Below are 22,721 nucleotides of genomic sequence, written 5' to 3'. Positions count from 1 at the left end.
TCACTCAATACAATATTCACTCTCTCTCTTTATAATTAGTTATATAATGTATTGAAAGGTAGCTTGAATGTAACAGATTTGTAACTGATTGAAGTTATTTTCACCTTTCTGTGTAACACAAACTTATATCTAACAATTTTAATTTCTGTATCATTCAAAGAAACTCCGCAGCAACTCTAAAATTAAAAGACCCCCACACTTCTGTACCAAATAGTTCATAAATGTTCAAATGCCAAAAATTAAACTTTAAATGTGTACGAATAGTTGAAAAAATATTCTGACATTTGAAATCGTTAGGAATATTTGTGTTATATTATTAAATGCATGGATGACAAAATCTACCAAAGCTTTTGATCATAAAATGAAAATCTAATATAAAGATTAAAATTTTAGCTTAAACAAAAAGTCAAGTCTCGAATCTCTCATCCCACGTTTTTTGTTTTTAACTTAAAAAAATAAAGCTGGCATTATGGGCAAATGTGGTAAAACAATTTTGCAAAATTCATGCATAAAATTCAATTGGCCATATTTGAGATATCTATATATAAAATAAAATTAAAATTTTAAATTAAAAATTAAAAAAAAAAAAAAAAAGTTGTAGACATCCACCACAATTTCTCTATCCTAAAATCTTTTCAATTTTCGGCTTAAATAGCACTAAAATGTTGGTTGGCCTTTGGTTGTAGCCCATTGGGTTAAGTTGGGCTATGTTGGCTGGGCCGTGGGCTCAAGGATTCTCCCGTATAAATACCGGTTGTTTTATTCCCAGCGAAATAATTGATTGTGGTTGGGGCAAGGATTATCCTAAGATTATAATACTGTATTCTATTTCAAAACTCTTATTTGTTATAGTATTGACTAATTTACATTCATAATTTTTTTTTTAAAAAAATTGTTACATGTTTTCTATTTTATTCTCAAACTAAAATAGTATATACATTGAAGCTATATTATTATAACCCAAACTAAAATAATCTATATTCCAAACATAAATTATTATAACCAAAATTAAAATGATCTACGTTTCATTTTTTTTTTTACCCCAAACACCCATTGAGTAGTCAAAGCTTGTCCTGACTGACTCTTGAGATTTAGGGTCAGAACGTTTTTTGTAGCCACTGTTCTCATCAAACCAACTTCTCTGCCAGTGGCTTCCCCACTCCAAAATTTAATTTCCACTGTTTTCCATTTAATCAAACTTTCAAATCACCAATCATCTCAAAGGTGTTAATGAATAAATTACGATAGATTTAATTGTAATAATAATTTAACACCCTTACTCATTTGTATACGATCTTACTTAATGCCCCTATATTAAACATCAATGTTTAAAGAAACAAAACCTGACCAAGACTTGGTGTGTAGGGGTAAAAAGAAAGGACAAAAATACAGTAAAAAGGTGGTGGTATGGTAAATGATGTGAGAACAAAATAAGAAGATATTGAAGATTGAGCACGCCAGAGGGGGTAGCATCATGATTAATTGGGGGGTTTTCTTTTACCTTTTTTTCCACCTGCCCATAAAGTGAGACCTGGTTTTCTTTTTGTAAAGAAGAAGGAAATTTGGATGATTTTTGGTGGGTTTTGAGAAAACAACTGTGTGCTCATTGCTCACTCAGTAACTGTGAATCAAGAAAGATGGACTGAAAATGTGATGCATGGTCAAAGTTTTTCCCCTTGAAATCCACAAAGTTACTTTAAACCCCACTGCCACTCACTCCTAATTCCAAAATCCCCTTTAATTAAAACATCCCTTTTCCTTCTATAATTCTATAATTCTATAATTCTTTTGATTTCAATACTTTTTTATTTTCTAAATCTTAAAAGTAGGGACCAAAATAAACATTTTTTAAAAGTTTAGGGACAAACGGACGTTTTCCATGTTTGGTAATCATTTTATTTTTTGTTTTAGTTTTTAAAAATGAAGTCTATGAATACTATTTCCGCTTCAAATCTGTTTAAGGATGGAATTGCATTAACATGGGTTGTGCAATATGGAAGTGAAGCAAAATGTCGATAACTAATGTGTCAAGATGGTGAACGACCAAAATCTTGGATGCAAAATAACTTTCAAGATCTCCGGTAGAAAATTACTTTGCCACCTAATTCAAAATTGAAATCCTATATTTTTTAGTATCATGACTAACTTATTTGGCCACCTAGTCATCCAAAAATACAAATCATCTCACCACTATGTTTAAGAATTAACAGAATATTAATAGCAGGAATCAAAGTAAGCATTTTTTAAAACTTCACGGACTATAATGGATATTTTTTTTAATAGTTTATAGACCAAAATAGAACAAGATTAAAAAACTCATGGATTCAAATATGATTAATTTTTTTAAAAAAGTTCTGACCTAATTGAAAAAACCAACCCTAAAGTACAATGGAATTTGCAATTATACCTTTTAAACTTTTAATTATAAAAATTGATCTCTCAAATTTATACAAGTGTTAAAATCGAACTATGCAACCGTATAAGTTTGAAAGGTTAGTTTTTATCATTTGAGAGTAGAATTTTTACAAATTCCGTAAGTTTAAGTGATTTTTGTAATTTGTTCATAATTTTTCTTATATAATATTTACCATATCCCGGTTCAAAACCATGTTATTAAGAAAAATGCTAGGGTTAATGAGTGGAGAAAGAATTTGCAAATTAAACTCAAAGCTAGGTAGCTAGGCACGTTGACAAAATTTTCAGCCTATAAAAATCAATTATGTTCGAATAGATTTATTTCCCACCTTTTTTATTTCTTTTATCATTATTTTAAAAGAATGACTCAAGAAAGTAGTTATATTTACAAATTTAGCAAAATTTTCAGTTTGGGTTATGAAACCCTAGAAGTATTGGGTTTAAAAGTTTGCATTGTGGATTAAGTTTGTTGGTAGTGATAGTAATAACAAATAATTGATGGTGAAGTGTACATGTTTTATTCTGCCTGCCAATTCAATGTCATTTTCTTCCATCCTAATTATAATTTGACTTTTATATCTCAATGTTTCTTCTTCCTTTTGTCATTTTCTCTTTTTACCCTTTGCCCCCAACTATACACTCCCTCACCCTCATCCTAAATATGAATGACCCAACACATATCAAACATAATGGGAACTCATATTCATTATGCCCAACAAAATAACCCTAACCATTTTTTTATTCACACAAATTAAATTAAATCAACTTCTTGAAAAAAAAGAAAAAAAAAAAAACGAATTGGTTATCAAATCCGGTTTTTATTATTAGTTTTTTTATTTTTTTTAATTTATGTTGGTTTTCACTGTTTTTTTATCATTTTTTTCACATATTTTAAATAAAACAATTAAATTTCTAATCAAATTCCAATGATAAAAAAAGTTTTTGAAAACTTTTTTTTTTTAGTTTTCAAAATCTAGACTTCATTTTTTTAAAAATAGAAAGAAGTAGATAACAAAATATAAAAGCTTATATATAAAAATAGTGTTTATAGTTTTAATTTTTAAAAAAACAAAAAAATTAAAGCCAAATAGTGATTGGGATTGTAATATCTTTTAATCCAATTACAATATAAAAGAAAAATACTCCAAAGCAAAACAAAAAAAATAGGAAAACACTCTCTAATAAACCAAAGAAAATAGATAAATAAAAAAAATTGAAATATCATTTTGGTCCATATACAAATTGTTTCAAATGTCCAATGTTAATATTTATATTTTTAATTAATATTAAATTTAATCTCTATTGTTGGATTATTATTTTTTTAATAATATTTTTATTATATATCAAGATTTTTATTATAAATTTAAAAAATATATTCACATGTTATAATTTTCTTATATGAAAAATTATTAGTATTCCATCAATTTTAATAAAGATTAACTTTAGTGAACTAAATTCAAGTTATAATGAAAGTACATGGTAAAAAACGAGGGGGAGGGGGGTAAGTTTAAGAAATTTACCATTTCATTGTCCGTCGGTGAGGGAAATTAACCCCTTTGATTTGTGCACCAAATATTAGTTTTCAATCTAAAAATAAAGAATATAGTGTAACAAAATGATTAAGGGCCTGGGTAAGTGTGGACCAAGTTGTTGGTGGAGCTAAGAATGAAAATATTGGAGTATCAAACTATACCTGAATCAAATTTACTTAACCTTTTTTTTTTAAAAAAAAAGAAAAACAATCAAATATTTATGAATTCAAGGAAGATTTAAGAAATGATTTTAATTTGAGAAATGATATTAAAATTATTATCTCATTTAGAATGAAAAAATTAATAAATATATTGGATATCTTGTATTTGGATAGCAGTCAGAAGAGAAAGAAAGTTAAAAATTTACCTATGATGTTATGATTTGTAATTAAAAATGGAAATATGAGTAGATTAAATAGGGGATTTATCTCATTTATAATGGATCCAAACTAAGAGATTATTGTGATACATTTTATAAAACACTAAAACCACTAAAATTTGGAAATTAATAAACAAACACGAATGTAAAAACAAAAAACCAAACGAACAAATTATGATGAAAGGGTGACTCCATTTTACAGATTTCACATGGACCCATCTACATTAATCAAAGAATTGATAAGAAAAGATATGCGAAAAAAATAAATTTCCGCCAAAATTAAAAGAGAAAAGAAAAAAAAAAAAAGGAAAAGAGAAAAAGAATGGAGAAAATGGATATTTTATGATGGCCACTTAAAAAGAGCAATAATTAAGGGAGAAGGAGAAACACAGCAGGTGGAGAAATTATTGGGAGTTGGGCAATGGACAGTATACTATCAATATGTGGGCTTTGAGGGCATTTTAGTCATATATGACGTCGGCAGCCAGTCTTCGTATTTCAAAGGCTATTTCCGTCATTTTACCCCTCCCTTGAAGCCTTTTCAATTCTCTCTCTCCCTCTCCTACTACAGTGAAAAAGGAGAAGCAAAAGAGGAGAGAGAGAGAGAGAGCAAGAATACAGAGTGCTGGAATCACATGGCCTTGTTTTCCTGTCACCTCTCCCTTTCTTCTCCCTTCCCGTTATTGCAATCCCCTTCTTCTTCTTCCTCTTCTTTTTAGTCCCCAACTCAACGAACCACGACCTTCTCTTTCCTTCCTTCTCTGATTCGGCCATGGCGGACGATAAGGTACCTAATGCCCACCCTTTTCTTTTTCTTCTTTTCTTACTCGATTTCAATGTTGGGTTTCTGGGGTTGGGCATAATGGCCCAGATTAGTAGGGAAATTTATGTACTTAACAGCATTGCTGGTAATATTCGGGCTTCTCCCATTTTGTCTCTTCTGTTCTTGCGTTTTGTTAGCAGTTACGTGTAGGACCGTGATCTCCTTCGTCATTGTCAGAAGAGGATCGGAAAATACCTCGCCTGAATGTATTCTTGTCTGTCTTGATCTGGGATTATGATGATTTTGTTTCTGCACACTTTCTTCGCTGTATTTGTTTCAATTTCTGTATAGCTTCTCATTATGACTAATTCTGAGCTGTTGATCTCTCTCCGGTACTCGAGATTTTATTATTTTATATCTCTGCCGATTTTTTTTTTTAGTTTAACTGAGCCGATGCATCTATGTTAACTCGCTTGATTTAACATATATATATATATATGTATATATTGATTAATGTTAAATTACTTGTGTAGCATAGCTCAAACCTGTCTTCAATGCCCGTGAAATTGTTTTCTAAGGAAGATTATCTGCTATTTTTATTTGTTTTTCAAATCCCTTGCTCTGGATGTTAGTGCTTCTTTTTGATAATTGTTTATTGAGTGTTAAACATGGTTTCTATTCTAACATTTGTAATCTTTAATGTGATCACTCGACTCTGAACAATCAGCTATGCAGTTCCAATTATCCAATTGGTTCCTTCCAACCTCATAACACAGTATATACCTTGCAGGAAATGTCAGCCCCCGTCATTGATGGAAATGATCCAGTTACTGGCCACATAATATCCACGACTATTGGAGGCAAGAATGGGGAGCCCAAACAGGTTAACATTCACGTCAATCCCATTCCTCTTGCATTCTATTATAAAATATAGACTTAGAAATTCCATGTTGCTGGCCAGCATTCTATATGTTTCTACACAAACTTATACTTCTGCTTTTTCTTGGTCCTGTAGACCATAAGCTACATGGCAGAACGTGTTGTTGGGACTGGATCATTTGGTATTGTTTTCAAGGTATTCTACATGATTTCTCCGCCATTTTGATTATGCTGACATTGTCGCGATCAAGTAAGAATATAATGATGCATAAATATTCTTCTTTCCCAGGCCAAATGCTTGGAAACGGGTGAAAATGTGGCTATAAAGAAGGTTTTGCAGGACAGAAGATATAAGAACCGTGAACTCCAGTTAATGCGTGTGATGGATCATCCAAATGTCATTTCCTTGAAGCATTGTTTCTTTTCCACTACTACAAAAGACGAACTATTTCTCAACTTGGTAATGGAATATGTCCCTGAAACCATGTTTCGGGTTTTGAAGCATTACAGTAATGCAAATCAAAGAATGCCGATCATCTATGTCAAATTATACATGTACCAGGTATAAATAATTCTCCTTTATAATCTCATTTTTTTTAAACAACACACAGATCTTTTCTCATGTCAATTGTTGTTTCTTCCAGGTTTTTAGGGGCCTGGCCTATATCCACACAGTTCCTGGAGTTTGTCACCGAGATTTGAAGCCTCAAAATATTTTGGTATTGCTCTTTGATGATTTGAAAGTGGATATGGAAATTGAGATGAATTTTTGTTGAAAAGAACAGCTGTAGAGGCCTATACTCGTGTTACATGATTGCCTAATGTCCTGCTTGCTTTCTGCAGGTGGATCCCCTTACTCACCAAGTAAAAATATGCGACTTTGGAAGTGCAAAAATGCTTGTACGTTGATAATTTTTCAATATTTTGTTTTTTTTTTCCCACTTATTTTGTTTTTGACACTTCCAGAATGTTACATTGAAACTTGCTATTTAGTTTGTTAGTTAAAAGTTCCAATTTCCCTTTAGAAATCGTATTTACTATTGTTATTTAGGATTCCAGATTCCCTTGTTACATTGTACGTTGCACTTATAAATCTTGGAACGCTTTTCCCTGCTCATAAGTGAGAGCATCAAACAAACATACCAATTGAGATTCTCTCTAGGGTGTGTGGGGTGTAGGTTTTTGGTCCATATGTAAGTTTGGTTATCATTAGAGTTCATTAGTTTTTCTAATCGGAGCATTGGCTTCTGAAATCTATTTCTTAGACTAGATAGTAGCCACTCACTCTTACAAATCTTTCCATGGGGACTATTTTATTAACAAAACCTGCAGTGAATCATCATGGTTAGATTGCACGGTCAGATGGTCAAATTATATTACAAAGACCACTGTTCTGGGGGTTGTATTTTCAAATATTCATAACAAGCTGCTTGGAGTTTATATTGGCCATCGGTATTTCCGTTTTAAATGCTGTATGGGGCCAAGTAGTTATTTATTTTGCCATTATTCCTGTAGTTGTAATCCAGAGAAGTTCATTTGGATGCCCAATACTGTCTTAGAAAAGAAAAAGTAAACCGCAATCAAGGATCATAAATGAATTTTTTGATTGATCTTTGTATACTATATTCCTGACAACTGTGGTTATGCTGCCACTTGGATGAGTAAAAAGAAGTTAGTTGATTGCTAAGGCTTTAAAGTAGCAGATGCCAATATTTTTTTTGCCCCATTTTCTGCATTGAATCTTATTCTGTGTACTCTTATCCATTGGCTCCAGATGAAAGGTGAAGCCAATGTTTCATACATTTGTTCACGCTTTTATAGAGCACCGGAACTCATCTTTGGAGCTACAGAGTACACAACTTCAATCGATATTTGGTCTGCTGGCTGTGTCCTTGCAGAGCTACTTTTGGGACAGGTAAGCATTTTGAATGATTTCTTGATTTAACTGTCGTAACCAGTTTAACGATATTTATGTTTCTGTAGCCTTTGTTTCCCGGAGAAAATGCGGTGGACCAGCTTGTTGAGATTATTAAGGTACTATTGGATATTATGAGTTCTTTACCATTTACACATTATGTTCGATTTACTTACATTGCAATGGTTATCTTTTAGGTTCTTGGCACACCAACTCGTGAAGAAATTCGATGTATGAATCCAAGTTATACAGACTATAGATTTCCACAGATAAAAGCTCACCCATGGCACAAGGTCCGTAACCAATTCAAGTTGATCCTGGGGCCTCTTATCTCTTATGGTCTTGTTACTTTTGAGCTTTTTCTATGGGAAGTTGAGCTTTTCCTTATTATGTTCTTGATCAGGTTTTCCACAAACGGATGCCTCCCGAGGCAATAGATCTGGCTTCTCGATTGCTTCAGTATTCACCTAGTCTTCGCTGCACAGCAGTAAGTTCAATATGCTCAGGATCTCTCTGTCTATATTAGCAGTGCGACATCATCTGAGAAGTCAAACATTTCCATGCTAAAACTTAATCTTTGTTGATTCTTGACTGAAGATAAGGTTGTTAATTTTTGCATCGGAATAGTGGATGCTCTAGTGTATAAACTTTTGCACAGTTACATTTGGCTTTTCTCTGCAACTATGGAATTTTTTGCTCTTCTTGAGAGTATCTCTTTCTCCATGCAGCTGGAAGCTTGCACACATCCTTTCTTTGACGAACTTCGAGAACCCAATGCTCGTCTCCCCAATGGTCGACCATTTCCACCCCTCTTTAACTTCAAACAAGAGGTCTGTTTACCATTTCATCATCTTTAGTTGAAAATTTCCTATTCTATGTTTGTTGAATTGAAGGTAACCATAGTTTAGATGTTTTATGGCACTTGTCTTTTGAGCGTAGATGACCAAAAGTTCTAATTGTGATGAAGAGGAAATATTATAAATGGTCTAATTGTGCCTGTTTTTATGGTGTAGAAGAAGGGGGTTCTTATTGAATTCAATTGCATCATGCACAATCATGCTGCTACGCGTCTGCATTGATCATGATTGAAAATAGCTGAAACTATTCTATTCCTACCAATTGATTGTTGATTTGTTGTGGATGATTAAAAGTATACTAGGTTACTCGTCCATTACTGTTTTATTTTCATTAAAAGGTAATAGTAATCAAGATTTCTGTTGCAGCTGTCAGGGGCCTCTCCAGAGCTCGTTAACAAGTTGATACCTGATCAAGTGAAACGACAAATGGGTCTTAATTTGCATCTAGCAGTTTCGTAAATATAGGCGTATGTGCAGTTGGATTCTTGTTTATGCGTGGTGCAAAGCCTACTGACCAACTCTAAGTACAACTCCCCCTGTATTAAACTGGGGCCGTTTACATTGCTCTACTCTGAGACTTGCAGGTCGGGGTACTATATATCGACTCATCCTCGACGTGTTGTCTTCCTCGTTCTGTCCACCCAAATTCCACCCATCCCTCAACCTCAGTTCTGATAATACCTCAAGTTGTTGTATATGTTTGATAGTATATTGAAGGAAGCCAGAGTTTGACTTAGCAGAAAGCTGCTAGAAGAGGAACAGTAGTAGGACAAATTGTGCATCTTTAGTTAGGAAGAGGGTATCTAATTTTATATATGTGGCTGAAGAAAACAAGGGTTGGAATCTAGTTGGTTAGTTTTGTTTCATGTTCCAGGGTGGTTTCAATATGGCTGACTTTAAATTGCATAAAACTTGTAGTTATTATTACTGTGTTATAAGGTTCTCTCTTCCCCTTTTAATATTAAACAAGAATCTATTTGTTTCTTCAGATCTTCATTCCATGCTGTTTCTTTTCCGCATTTTAACTATTGAGGGAAAAAGCTTTAACGAAACGAATACGAGAAATTGCCACTATTACTTAAATAATCTTGAGATTCGTCTTATTATTATTTTTCTTTTCCTTTTTTTGCTCGACTGTCAATGCCCTCTCGAGCTCCATGGAGCTGCCCTGCTACTGCTAGGGCAAACTTGGACATGGAAAATTGACGAAATTCAAAATCGAGATTAGAAAAAGGAAAAAGGAACGTGAACTGGCCATTATCTCCGAGAATTGCGCCAAATTCTGAAAGCCGGAATCATTAATGTTGGCGCCACTAGGGCGCAGTGATACATCGAGCCCTAAACATTTTTAATGTAAACTAATTTAATCAAAGCTGTTGATTTTCTGTCCATAAATGTCAGAAATCCAACGGCTCATCATTGCCACACTCATCTGCAGTTCACAGCGAAGTGGAAAAATTATGGTCTTGACCACATAAAGGATTTCCTCGGTCACAATCTCAGCCATTAAACTTACCCACATCTCGAGATTTCCTGGTCTTGCGGTTGATTTTCTAAATCACCCACTAGTCTTTGTTTGTTTGTTTTTTCCTCTTCCCTTTTTGTACCAGAAATCTAGTTTGTTTTTGAACGCACTAGCTTAGTCGGAATTCTAGAGAATTAAGATTTTTCAAGGTTGTCATTATTTGCAATGAGATATGGACTGTATACTTTATGACCCGAAAAACTCAATTAAACATATTATCCTGCAGTTTACCCTACGGATAGTAGTGGGTTCTTGCGTCTTACACTTGGGCAGCTCTCGCTTTCATTTTCCCTCCCCCTGCTTGTTTAGTAATGGAAGTTGTAAAAATGGTTCTGTCGCTGTTCTTCCTCATCTGGGTGGTCTCTGCCTCAGACAGTCATTTGTCTCCGAAAGGAGTAAACTATGAAGGTCTGGCCATTTTATGAATACCTATTTGATGTTATCCGAAGTTGGTTGAATATTTGTCTCATTCTCTGATGTTTTGCCCTGTGCTCAGTGGCGGCTTTGATGTCAGTGAAGAGTAGGATAAAGGACGAGCGGAGAGTGATGCAAGGATGGGACATAAATTCGGTTGATCCGTGCACTTGGAATATGGTTGCTTGCTCTGCCGAGGGCTTTGTGATTTCTCTGTAAGCTTCTCTATCTGGTTTCCTACCTGATCAGCTTCGCTCAATGTTTAGGTCACGGATGTAGAACATCTGTTTTTCTTACTTGAAAGTTTATGATTTGGATATATTGTTGGAATAGATGTCAGATGAAGCTGAAGTTTGTTACTAATTATCGTTCTTATTGCTAGTGAGATGCCAAATATGGGTCTATCTGGAACGCTTTCCCCTAGCATTGGGAACCTGAGTTATCTTCGGACAATGTGAGCAGTGAGCCTCCCTTTTCCTTAATTTTCTTGAAATCATTTGTTACACGTCTATAATTATTGTTTTCTGAAGTAAAAATTCAGTGGTTGTTCTTACTCATCTTTTCTTGTCCCATTACTCAGATAACCTAATGTTGGAATGTTTCTCACTCAAGGTTTAACTTACTCCTTTGAAAGTTTAAATTTATTCGATATAAATAATTGCAGGTTGTTGCAAAATAATGATTTATCTGGTCCAATCCCAGATGATATTGGAGAACTGTCAGAGCTTCAGACTCTTGACCTTTCTAACAACCAGTTTGAAGGCGGGATTCCAAGTTCTTTGGGGTTTCTCACTCATTTAAATTACTTGTGAGTATGCTTGGATGTGCAAGATTTTCCCCCGTTCTTCTATGCTCTTCTACTTTCTAACTATTGATTTGATTGTTGTCATGTAACCTTTGCCTGCCAAGTTTTCAGGAAGCTCAGCAGTAACAAGTTAAGTGGACCAATACCGGAATCTGTTGCAAATATCTCAGGCCTTTCCTTTTTGTAAGTGTTCTGTATCAATTCCGTGTGTTCTGCTGAATTCACAGAAGTGATTAAATGCTTTTCTTGCTAGGGATTTATCAAATAATAATCTTAGCGGTCCAACTCCGAGAATACTTGCCAAAGAGTACAGGTGAGACTTTGTATGCTGAGTTGATTTGTCAGAAAACTTGATCTAATTCCAAATGCGATTGCTTACTTATGAAGACCAGAACTATAAATTCAGTTCATCGTATTTTCTCAATTCTCTAATGTATACTTGGTAGTAGAGTATAATGTGAAAATGGTTTGTAAATATTCTGGATAACTTTTGCTTTTATTTTTAATTTTTAATTTTTTAATTAATTATTTATTTATTCTTTTCCGCTTTATTTTACCAGAGAGAGGGAATTAGTTTTTCTTCCAATGCCATTTATCACCTTTTGACTGTGCTTGCCTTTTTTCTTTAGTGTTGCAGGGAATAGCTTCCTTTGTGCATCTTCATCATCTAAATTTTGTGGTTTAGTTCCAAAGCCAGTTAACGGTAATATAATTTTATTCTCCATAATTGATGTATCTTGAATGTCAATGGTATACAGCTCATTAATAACTGTTATCATGTAGAAACTGGTTCGTCTCAGAAAGATGATGGCCATCATCACTTGGTTCTTTCCATAGCTCTAATTGTCAGTTTCACATTTGTGGTTTCTGTTGTGTTACTTGTTGGCTGGGTGCATTGTTATAGATCTCATCTTGTCTTCACATCCTCCTACGGTACTTTCTGAACTTTGAATGAACAGATTCCCTTTTACTTCTTTCTTCTTTATCCTCTCAGTTAAGAGTATAATGATCGATTCTTTTTCACTGCATTGTGATGGTCCAAATCTGCAGTGCAGCAAGATTATGAATTTGATATAGGTCATCTGAAAAGATTTACATTCCGTGAACTACAAAAGGCAACATGTAATTTTAGTCCCCAAAACATCCTGGGACAGGGTGGTTTTGGAGTAGTCTATAAAGGTTATCTTCCAAATGGGACATATGTTGCTGTCAAGAGACTGAAAGATCCGAATTACACTGGAGAAGTGCAGTTTCAAACTGAAGTTGAAATGATTGGCTTAGCAGTTCACCGCAACCTCCTGCGTTTGTATGGCTTTTGTATGACGCCAGATGAGAGATTGCTTGTTTATCCATACATGCCAAATGGGAGTGTTGCTGACCGTCTTAGAGGTTTGTTTAACTAACACTGATGAAATGTTTATATTGCTTGCCTATCCCTTGCCTGATACTCTTGTGAACTCTGTTCACTCAGCTGAATCTAGGATAGTGCCAACATAAATCATCATACTTACCCATAGAGCAGAGTACACAACTTAGACGTAACATTCTCTAGTTCTTAATGGATAGGGTTTAGTTTATCAATTTACTATCATATATTTGTATGATATAACTGCAGAATCAAACGAGTTCAACCTCATGCTTGTGAAATTTCAATTCCTGCTCTGATCCTTAATGATCTATTTTTCTCAACCCCGTGATTGTTTATATACCAACCACTTTCAGATGCAGGCCAAGAGAAGCCATCATTGAATTGGAACAGAAGATTGCGAATTGCCCTTGGTGCAGCACGTGGACTGCTATACTTGCATGAGCAGTGTAATCCAAAAATTATTCACCGGGATGTGAAAGCTGCAAATATTCTTCTAGATGAAAGCTTTGAAGCCGTGGTCGGAGATTTTGGTCTTGCAAAGATGCTGGATAGGAGAGATTCACATGTTACTACTGCAGTTAGGGGCACAGTGGGACATATTGCCCCGGAATATCTTTCAACTGGACAATCTTCAGAAAAGACGGATGTTTTTGGATTTGGCATATTGGTTCTGGAACTCTTGACAGGGCAGAAAGCACTTGATGCTGGCAATGGTCAAATTCGAAAGGGAATGATCCTCGAATGGGTAAGTAGAGTTTCCTGTGATGAGTTGTTTGCTTATCATTTGGTACTCTGATTTTAAAGTTACTATTTGTATTACTCTCTTCCGGTAATAACTTTTTATAATGTTTCTGAATTTTTGTTTCACATTCTAATGTTATATTTCTTTCTTAATTCGAAGTGAGAAATAATTAATGAAGTAAGTTTATCAACTAAGACCTAAAATTAGAAAACCAAGAACAGTCTGCTCAAATTAAGATAAATACATGCTTTTATATGGAATTGGATTTGTGTGTCTATATTTATTCCTTTTGAATCTCAGCTTCATAATGAGATTCTGACGAAAATGTGAATAAGCAGGTTAGAACATTACATGAGGAGAAGAGGTTAGATGTGCTGGTGGACAGGGATCTTAAAGGATGTTTTGATGCAATGGAACTGGAAAAAGCTGTAGAGTTGTCTCTGCAGTGCACTCAATCACATCCACAACTTAGACCAAAGATGTCCGAGATCTTGAAGATTCTAGAAGGTCTTGTTGGACAGTCGAACCAAATGGAGGAATCGCCAGGTGGTGCAAGTCTTTATGAGGATAGAGCTCACAGTTTCTCCAGAAATTACAGTGATATTCATGAAGAATCTTCATTTGTCGTCGAAGCCATGGAGCTTTCGGGACCACGGTGACAACAAGAGTTTAGAAAAACAATCAATTTTGCATCTCAAAGAGATGGAAAGCAATTACCTCCGTAAACTGTTCCACAAAATCCCGAAGGCTAACAACAGACCCTCGTGACGACCGATGTAATTCTATCATTTTGTATCGTAGGATTCGTGGAAAAAGAACATTCAGTCACATGAAAAGTTCACAAAATGGATGAATTAACTTCCAATGATGTTTCTGAATGGCAAAAATATAAAGAATGGTACTGTTTCAACACCATTGGGAGATCAAACATGTTAGCAGATACTGAGGTTCGAGATTCTTGTTTATTTGGGGGACAAAACAAAGTACGATGAGGAACCGTCATGATGTATTTGAAGAAGTAGGTCTTATCCAAATGTGGCTGTAAATCATCTTTGAAAAGAAGGTTTCTTTCATCCTTTCCCTTCACCAAGCAAAATGAAACATGGGATTGGCCTTTTTCGACCCTCTTTCTTTGCCTGACATTAATTTTGTTATTTGGAAGGCACGCTGTTCCTTCTGACTTGTGACAATTCTAAGACCCCACTTCCATTTTTAATCATTTGGGTTCAATATCCAGACAACCCTCTTCTTATTGGAGCTTCCTTTAATAATTAAGCATCATGCATGTGTGTCAAAATTAGTCATAATACATATATACATACACCTTGAGCGATTAAGGAGTAGCGTTGTTGTCATCTCATATTAATATTGTCAATTTTTCCCACTAAAAGAGAAAAAGTCAAGGATGAGCATTTAAACTAGGTTCTCTCTTCATCTTCCAATTTCATATCAACATCCCTTTAGATGCTTGATATTCTCCACCATATTGAATCCATATTTTTTCTCCCAAAATCAATGTAAGAAACTCACATGCATTCATTGTCATTGCATTCCCTTCTGGGCTTGACTTTAGACTTGCTTTTCCTGATCTGATCTTACTTTCTAAGCTGACATGCGTGAAAGTTTCTTACACCAGTATTGTATCGAGTGTACCACGCTCTGATGCCTAAGATAGTATAAGGAGTAATAGTTCATCTAAACATACAAAAATAAAGTCAGAGACTTCTTTTGGAGTTTACTCTTATTCTTTAGAATTGTTGAATGAGGCTATTTATGATGTCCTTTCTCTAATAGTTACCTTTGGTTACATGTTACTATAACAATGTCAAGGTAGTTTGCAGTGTTCGACGCTTCAAGACATAAGACCAAGGACGACTCGATTGTTTTCCAATTGTTATACATTCGACTCGGCTGATTGGGCCATAATCCGAGATTCTAACTTTTCCCTTTTGAGACGTGTGTTTCTCTATCCCGCCCCCTAGTTTCCCTTGGGATTGGGCCCTCCTATGAGTTTCGGGCCTTGTACGGAGCAACCCCCAACACTAACATTGATCAATGGGATTAAAAAAACTCTCGGTATAACTATGGGATATGAGTTATTAATGCAAAATTGAAATAGAAATAACAATGGTTGGTGCAAGAAAAAAGAAACAAATATCTTTGACAACAAACTTATATTAATTGGATTGTATCTATAGAGAATCTGAGGAATACCCTTTTAAAATTGTTTGTGGATGATGAGGTAGGAAGAGATATTTTTCTGTGAATGTTAAAATTATGAAGTATCTTGAGTGCTAAATGGGGGAAAGAGACATGGGCAAAGGTTTTACTCATGGGCCTTTTGTTGTAGAGAAATTTTAGAATGTAAGGAAGGGGAAGAAACTAAAGAGATAATATATAAAAGTATGATAAAAGGGACCCAGTTGGTGCAGGTAGCACCAAGTTTTGTGTATGGAAAATAGTTAAGTATTAAGCTAGTGCCCAACTTGGGAAGGGTGATAGAGATAGAGAGATCCTCATTTTGTTCTTTTTTTTTTTTAGAATATCTTCAACTTTTTAATTCATTTCATATTGTAACTTGTTCAATGTGAATATGGTGATCTTTATTTCTATTTCCCCTTTTTCTTTTTGCAGTACAATTGCATCTATTTCTTTATTCCTTTGCCTTTTGTTACTAAAACAAGTTGAAGTGTCAAATCAAATTTTAGGAATTTAAATAATGGTGCATAGGTTGTTTGATTGATTTCTATAACTTATCTAGACCTCACAGCAAAATCTATATGCAATAAAGTGTCATCTCATTTATATATTTTTGGAGACAAAGATTAGGAAAATATTGCAAATATTCTAAATAAATGGCAAATAATAAAAAATTATATTTACTATTTTCACTCAAATAGTAAACCAGTCATGTATTTTGAAAATCATGTTTAAAAGTATTCTAAGGACATTTTCACCAAAGTGTTGCAATATAGCATCTTAATTTTTTAAGAATATATTTTAAAATATTCTTATTTATTTATTTATTATTTTTTTTGTAAGTATTCTTTTTCAAAACTCCTAACATCTTAAAATTATGTTGCATCTTAAAATGAAGTTATGCTTTTTCGTGGTTCCCACTTAAGCCTAGTTAAGTATTAGAATTAAGACTAAATTATAAAAAAAAAATGCCCATGAATTTACTCTTTATATAAAAAAATATAAGTTTTAAAAGTTTCAAAAATATCTTTAAACTTTAAAAAATGAATTAAAAAATATCTTTGTCATTAGTTTTGGATGAAGACCATTAAAGTTTTGTTTCAAAGATACTCCGCATTTTCAAAAGTTTCAAACATACCTTTAACTTAATAAAAGTAAAAAAATATCTCTACTATTAGTATTTGAACAAAAACCGTTGATTCCTTGTGAGAAAAATAACTTTAAAAATTAAAACAAAAAGTTAAAAGGAATGCTCCTACCATTTATTGTTTGAAGTTCTTTTAAGTTCGAAAAAAATCAATTTAAAAACAAATTATATAGATATCATCTTTTTTTTTTCTTTTTTTTTTTTTTCCATATAGATACTCTCATATTTCTCTTGATTTTTCAATTCTTAGCCTACACCAATTTTCTCACCAACCAAAATAAAAACCAAAATTTCAAGTTAAAACATGAAATCCCACAAAATTTCACAAAATTCCAAAATCATAATCTCCTCTTAAAATATACCAAATGATAAATATTCAAATAAAAAATGTATTTGGATATTAACACACACAACTACTATCTTACAATTTTGTTAAAATATGCAAGTCTTAAAATCATTTGGTTCTTTTTTTATTATCTTTCTTTTTAGTATAGTTCATATATCTTAATTAAAGTGTGCAATTTTATGTATTTATTTATTTTAGATAAACAAGTGTCAAATAGTTAACAAAAAAGGGGAAGAGTGTATTGAAGAAGGGAGGGGAAAAAAAGATGGAAAACAGAGAGGTAAGACGGTTTTAACGATTTTTGTTCATATTAGAAAGGAAGGGTATTTTTTAAACTTTTTTTTTCAAAGTTTAAGGGTATTTTTGACATTTTGAAAGTTCGGGTATATTTTTGAAACAAAACTTTAACGAATTCCATCCAAAACTAACGACAAGAGTTTTTTTTTAACTCATTTTGAAAGTTCAAAGGTATTTTTGAAACTTTTGAAACTTCTGAACAATAATAGAGAGACAAGAAGGAAGAACAAAATGTTATAATATTCCTCAGGTGATTTTCATTAGAGTAAGACACCAAATATAAAGGCAATAGTATAGACATATGGAAGACCTTTATTAGAGAAAGAATAATATAATATAATTCAGGGATAAAAGAGAAAATAACCCATAACATAATTCAGATAAATGAAACTACACTTTCATCCCCCCTCAAGCGAAACAGGGGACTACACCATGAGCTTGGAATGAAGACAAAAAATCGAGGTGATGGAAATGACTTTGTCATAATGTCCGTAAGTTGATATTCTGATGGAACAAAGTGGACAAATAATTGCTTCCGTAAGACACACCCTCTTATAAGGTGGAGGTCAATCTCAATATGTTTGGTTTGTTAGTGAAGAATCGAGTTTGCAGCTAGGTAAGTGGCACTGATGTTGTTGCATACCAGCAATTGCGCCGTTGTAGGGGAAAACCCGATCTCACACAAGATAGACTGAATCCATATCAATTCATCAGTAGCGTTGGACATACCTTTATACTTAGACTCAACACTTGAACGAGAGACAATCTTTTGCTTTGAGGGAGACCAAAAAATTAGATTACTACCAAAAACACCAATATCCACTTGTACTACGCCTATCATTACGACAATTAGCCCAATCAACATCAGTACAATAAGTTAGAGAAGTATGAGCAGAATGCGAAAGCTGTAAACCAAGTGAGGCAGTAGTTTTTAAATAGCGAAGAATACTTTTAACAAATTCCAATGAGAAATCGTGAAGCATGAAGGAATTGGCAAACTTTATTAACCGAGAAACAAAGAACAGGGCGTGTCAAAGTGCAATGTTGAAGAACTCCTATAATGCTTCTGTATTTTGTTGCATCAGTAAATAATGGTCCATCGTTGAGAGACAAAATAGAATCAGCTGTCATTGGAGTATTCATAGGTTTGCAAGATAACATATCAACTTTCCTTAGCAACTCATTAATATATTTAGTTTAAGATAGATGTAAATAATCAGGAGATCGCTTAACCTCAATACCAAGAAAAAATGACAAATCTTCTAAATCCTTCAAGGCAAATAACTCATTGAGAGAGGAAATGAACTTCTGAATTTGGTTCAAGCAATTGCCAATAGCCAGAATATTATCAACATATATTAAAATGATAATAGTGACAGAGTGCTCATTATGTATAAACATAAAGCTACAGATTTTGATGATTTCCATTGAAGTAAATAGTTGCTCAACTTTAAAAACCATTCTAAAAAACTTTGTTTCAAATCATATAGAGCCTTCTTAAGCTTACAGACATGTGACAGTAAGCCTGATCTTCTTAATGTGCCAATCAAATTGAACATCTAGATTGAGGACGATACGTATAGTAGTTGGTTTAACAAGTGGGTTGAACGTTTCAAAATAATCAATGCCATAAGCTTGATCATAACCTCGAGCAACAAGACGTGCTTTATACCTCTCAATATCACCATTCAGTTTTAGTTTAATCTTGTACACTCATTTACAAATAATAAATTTATAATTAGGTGAAGGAGGAATAAGAATGTAAGTCTTGTTCTGAAGCCCTATATTCTTTGTCCACAGCTCCTTTCCATTCAACATATTTAACAGCAACACGAAAACTTGTAGGTTCTGTGAGTGTGGAAGGAAGAAGGGTGGATTGAACATTCCAAACTTTTGGTTTAAAAATGCCATCTTTGGAATGAGTGATCATCAGATGAACATTGGCAGTGGGTGGGGGCAAAGGTGTAGCTGTAAGCTTGGAAAGAGACTACTGGGATGGAGAAAGTGGAGGTGGTAACGTACTAAGAGAAAGAGATATAGGAGCAGGTAGAGTAGGTTTTTGTTGAGAGGGAGGGCCCTCAATATCCTGGGAGATAGAACGGTGAACTAGAGATGGAGTAGGTGAAATGGGAGAAGAAGGAAAATAAGAAGAGACAAAGTGACTAGGAGGAAAGGAGGAAAGACCTGAAGGGATCGAAGGTGTAACACCCTCATCCTCAAAGGATTCCCTTAGAGGTAGAAAATAGCTTGGTGTGCCAGCCTTGGAAGGAAAAGTTTAGCTAAATCCTTAAACTATGCTTTGGAGGAAGAAAACTTTCTAAGTGTTGGAGGCATAGTAGTTTGGAGCCAAAATTTGACTAAGTGTCCAAACCATGCTATGAGAATAAGAGTTGAGTTCATACCATAGGAGAGGATGAAGAGTCTTGGACATATGGAAGCATAGTAAAGGCATCCAAGGGGAGTTTTGGGACAACTTTGGATATTTAGGGGATGTGAGAAGCTATGTTATGAGGTGAGTTAAGGGAGCCATGTGTTGAACAACATGATGAATGCATAAGGAACCCTCATGAACGCATAGGGAAGACTTGATGGATGCATAAGATACTTTGAAGGAGAAAATTGGCTAAGTGTTGAAGAATATAAGGTACCACGAGTAGAGAATCCATAAAGAGGGAAGGGTTGGACGCACAGGTGAAGCATTGGGTGCATCAATGACCATGTGGACACTGTCTAGAAGGAAAAAATAAGACAAAGAGGACACATGACTAAGTCTTTGAGTTGGGAAGTAGGCTATACATTGAGGAAGAAAACAGAAACGAAGGGAGAAGGAAGAAGAAGAAGGATTGGTGTATGAAGTTGAGATAGGTGCATAGGACTAGGGTTGGCACACATTAGGTCTTTTGAATTCCATTTGGACTCTAGGATGACAAGATGGAAGCATAATACAAATCCTTGGGAAAGAGTTATACCAAGGAATCCAAAAACCTTAGTTAAATGCATGCTTGAGGGAAGATAGGCGCATACTTTTGCTTAAGGCCTAAAAGGAAGTTATGAGGTGATTAAGAGCCAAGTTGAGGAGCCATACGTCCAAACCTAAGTGAGTATGCATTGGAAGCACCGTTATGGACGCATAAAGGAGATGTTGGACGCATGGAGGATGGTTGATGAAGTAACCATGCACTCAACTTAGGTTAGTATTCGTTAACTTGAGAATTTGGCGAGCAAGGTTGGATTGACAACAATGTGGGGTACGTGGCTCAACCAAGTGAAATCTTGACCGAGCCAAGGATGAGGTTGACCGAGCCAAGGATGAGGTGGACACATAGTAGGACATGCAAAAGGTTGGAATGACAGCTCAAAGAGGAGCTATACGTTGGACTATGCATGGTGAAGATACCTCAGACTCGCATGCAAGTAGGTGGTGGCTCAACGTGGTGAAAACACTCAAGAGAGGAGGTGTCATGTGTTGGTGGCATAGAAAGGATGATGAGGACACATTTGAGGGTCTATAAATACCCTGGGAGAACTTCATTTCAGCTCACAACTCAAATTCTCTCAAAGAAGACTCAAAAGGAGAGAGTGTGAGAGAATTAGGGTTTCAGGGAGAGGCCATGTATTAATGAGGGTGTGCCTATGCGTTGGTCATGATGCCATGTGCCAATGGAGTCTGAAGTTGAGCTGAGAAGGCAGGCCATGCATCCAAGAGGGTGGACCATGCACCCAATTGGTCTGTTGATGCAACCATGCATCCAACAGGTGTTGAGGAATGTCATCATGTGTCCATAACTGTTATGAGGTTATTAGAAGTCCGCTTTCATGTCTGTTAGAGTTGGTAAGCTGAGTTTAGGGTCAAGAAGGTATGTGTGTGTGTGTGTGTGTGTGTGTGTGTGTGTGTGTGTGTATGTGTGTGTGTGATTTTTGAAAGCCTTGGCATGATCGAAAAATATGATTTCTTGGATATTGGTTTTCCATTTTTTTTACTTGAATGACTGTTTTAACTTTTTTGCTTGAAAACATGTTTTATAATGCTTTGATTGAAAAACTAGAATGGTACTCAAGAAATGTTAACATACCTCATGGACATTTGGCTGGGATTGTCAGTATGATCTGGCTGGGATTATCGCGTACTCGAGTATGTCTAGCAGGATATTGTCGACATGTGAACATTCGACGGGTTTATTGGGTACTAGACCTATTTCCTCGGTTGTGTATTTGGTTGACATGATTCATCTTCGAGAAACATATGATCATGTCAGTGTATCTTAGTTACCAGACTGGGATAGTTACGTTTTTATTTTCTGATATTGTTTTATGACTGTTTGTTTGAACTCAAAATGAATTTCAAAAGCAAAACCTATTTTTGTATAAAAAAAATACCATTCACTAGGCTTCCCAGCTTATGTTTTTCAAATATTTTGTTTCCTCCTAGGTAGTGAAAGAGAGGAGTTCCAGGGTGCCACTTGAGATTAAGGTCTGCCATACTACAACCATACTTCTAGACTTAAGTCTACTATTATGAATTTCAATAATTAAGAGTTTGGAGTTGTAGAAAAATTACATTGATTTGTAATAAAATAAGTTTAGCCAAAAATTGTTGTTGTAGTATTTCTTGGTTGTGAGTTTAGTAAGAAAAATAGGTAAGAATGGGCTGTAGATATCACCAAAGGGTGGTATCTGCTGTCCTCATGCCTTCTTTTGAGCTTGAGTGGTGAGCTCGAGAAGGGGTGTGACAGAAGAAGTTGTGGGGGCGAAGGTAAGGCTGAAGGAGAAGAAATAGGCTGGAAACAAGATGAAGGGAAAGGTGAATATGAAAGGGGGTGGACTGACAAAAGTAGTGATCATGATGGTAACTCTTCATTTTGCAAAACAAAAGAGGAGATCAAGAACAAGGGAAGACAACTTCTTTAAAAAAACATGTCTTGAAACATATAGACGATCAGAAGGTGGATCAAGACATAAGTAGCCGTTATGGTTATTACTATAACTGACAAAAGTACATTTAGTGGATCTAAATAAATGCTTATGTGAGTTGTACGGTCGAAGAAAGGGGAAACAAGCACAACCAAAAGAAAGAAGAATGGACTAGATGTGTAAGTGACCATAAAGCATCTTATAAGGAGAGGAATTGGAAAGAATG

The 22,721-nt window shown here is 34.7% G+C and overlaps 2 protein-coding genes across 3 annotated transcripts; both read left to right on the top strand.

The window, feature by feature from the left end:
* Positions 1-4,732: 4,732 nt before the first annotated feature.
* Positions 4,733-9,728, top strand: LOC120073062 (shaggy-related protein kinase eta). The gene is made up of 12 exons (XM_039025667.2): positions 4,733-5,113; positions 5,880-5,972; positions 6,105-6,164; positions 6,258-6,530; positions 6,613-6,687; positions 6,812-6,868; positions 7,743-7,883; positions 7,952-8,002; positions 8,081-8,176; positions 8,287-8,370; positions 8,612-8,713; positions 9,107-9,728. Exons 1-12 carry the CDS (start codon positions 5,099-5,101, stop codon positions 9,197-9,199), a joined length of 1,140 nt encoding a protein of 379 aa, XP_038881595.1. The 5' UTR covers positions 4,733-5,098; the 3' UTR covers positions 9,200-9,728.
* Positions 9,729-10,246: 518 nt separating this feature from the next.
* LOC120073061 (Leucine-rich repeat protein kinase family protein) lies at positions 10,247-14,847 on the top strand. Of its 2 annotated transcripts, XM_039025666.2 has the most exons (12): positions 10,247-10,673; positions 10,762-10,894; positions 11,062-11,133; positions 11,260-11,291; positions 11,382-11,487; positions 11,596-11,667; positions 11,738-11,797; positions 12,114-12,187; positions 12,268-12,417; positions 12,535-12,873; positions 13,207-13,598; positions 13,934-14,847. In XM_039025666.2, exons 4-12 carry the CDS (start codon positions 11,276-11,278, stop codon positions 14,252-14,254), a joined length of 1,530 nt encoding a protein of 509 aa, XP_038881594.1. In that variant the 5' UTR covers positions 10,247-10,673; positions 10,762-10,894; positions 11,062-11,133; positions 11,260-11,275; the 3' UTR covers positions 14,255-14,847. The 2 variants fall into 2 exon arrangements, with proteins under 2 accessions (XP_038881594.1, XP_038881593.1); XM_039025665.2 differs by lacking the exon at positions 11,260-11,291 and having other exon boundaries at positions 10,319-10,673; positions 11,344-11,487.
* The last annotated feature ends 7,874 nt before the right edge of the window (positions 14,848-22,721 follow it).

This window comes from Benincasa hispida, chromosome 3, assembly GCF_027475165.1.
Source record: "Benincasa hispida cultivar pf3 chromosome 3, pf3_genome.v1.1, whole genome shotgun sequence".
NCBI lineage: Eukaryota > Viridiplantae > Streptophyta > Magnoliopsida > Cucurbitales > Cucurbitaceae > Benincasa > Benincasa hispida.
The sequence above is the reverse complement of the archived record's forward strand: the minus strand, read 5'-3'. Positions and strand labels throughout refer to the sequence as shown.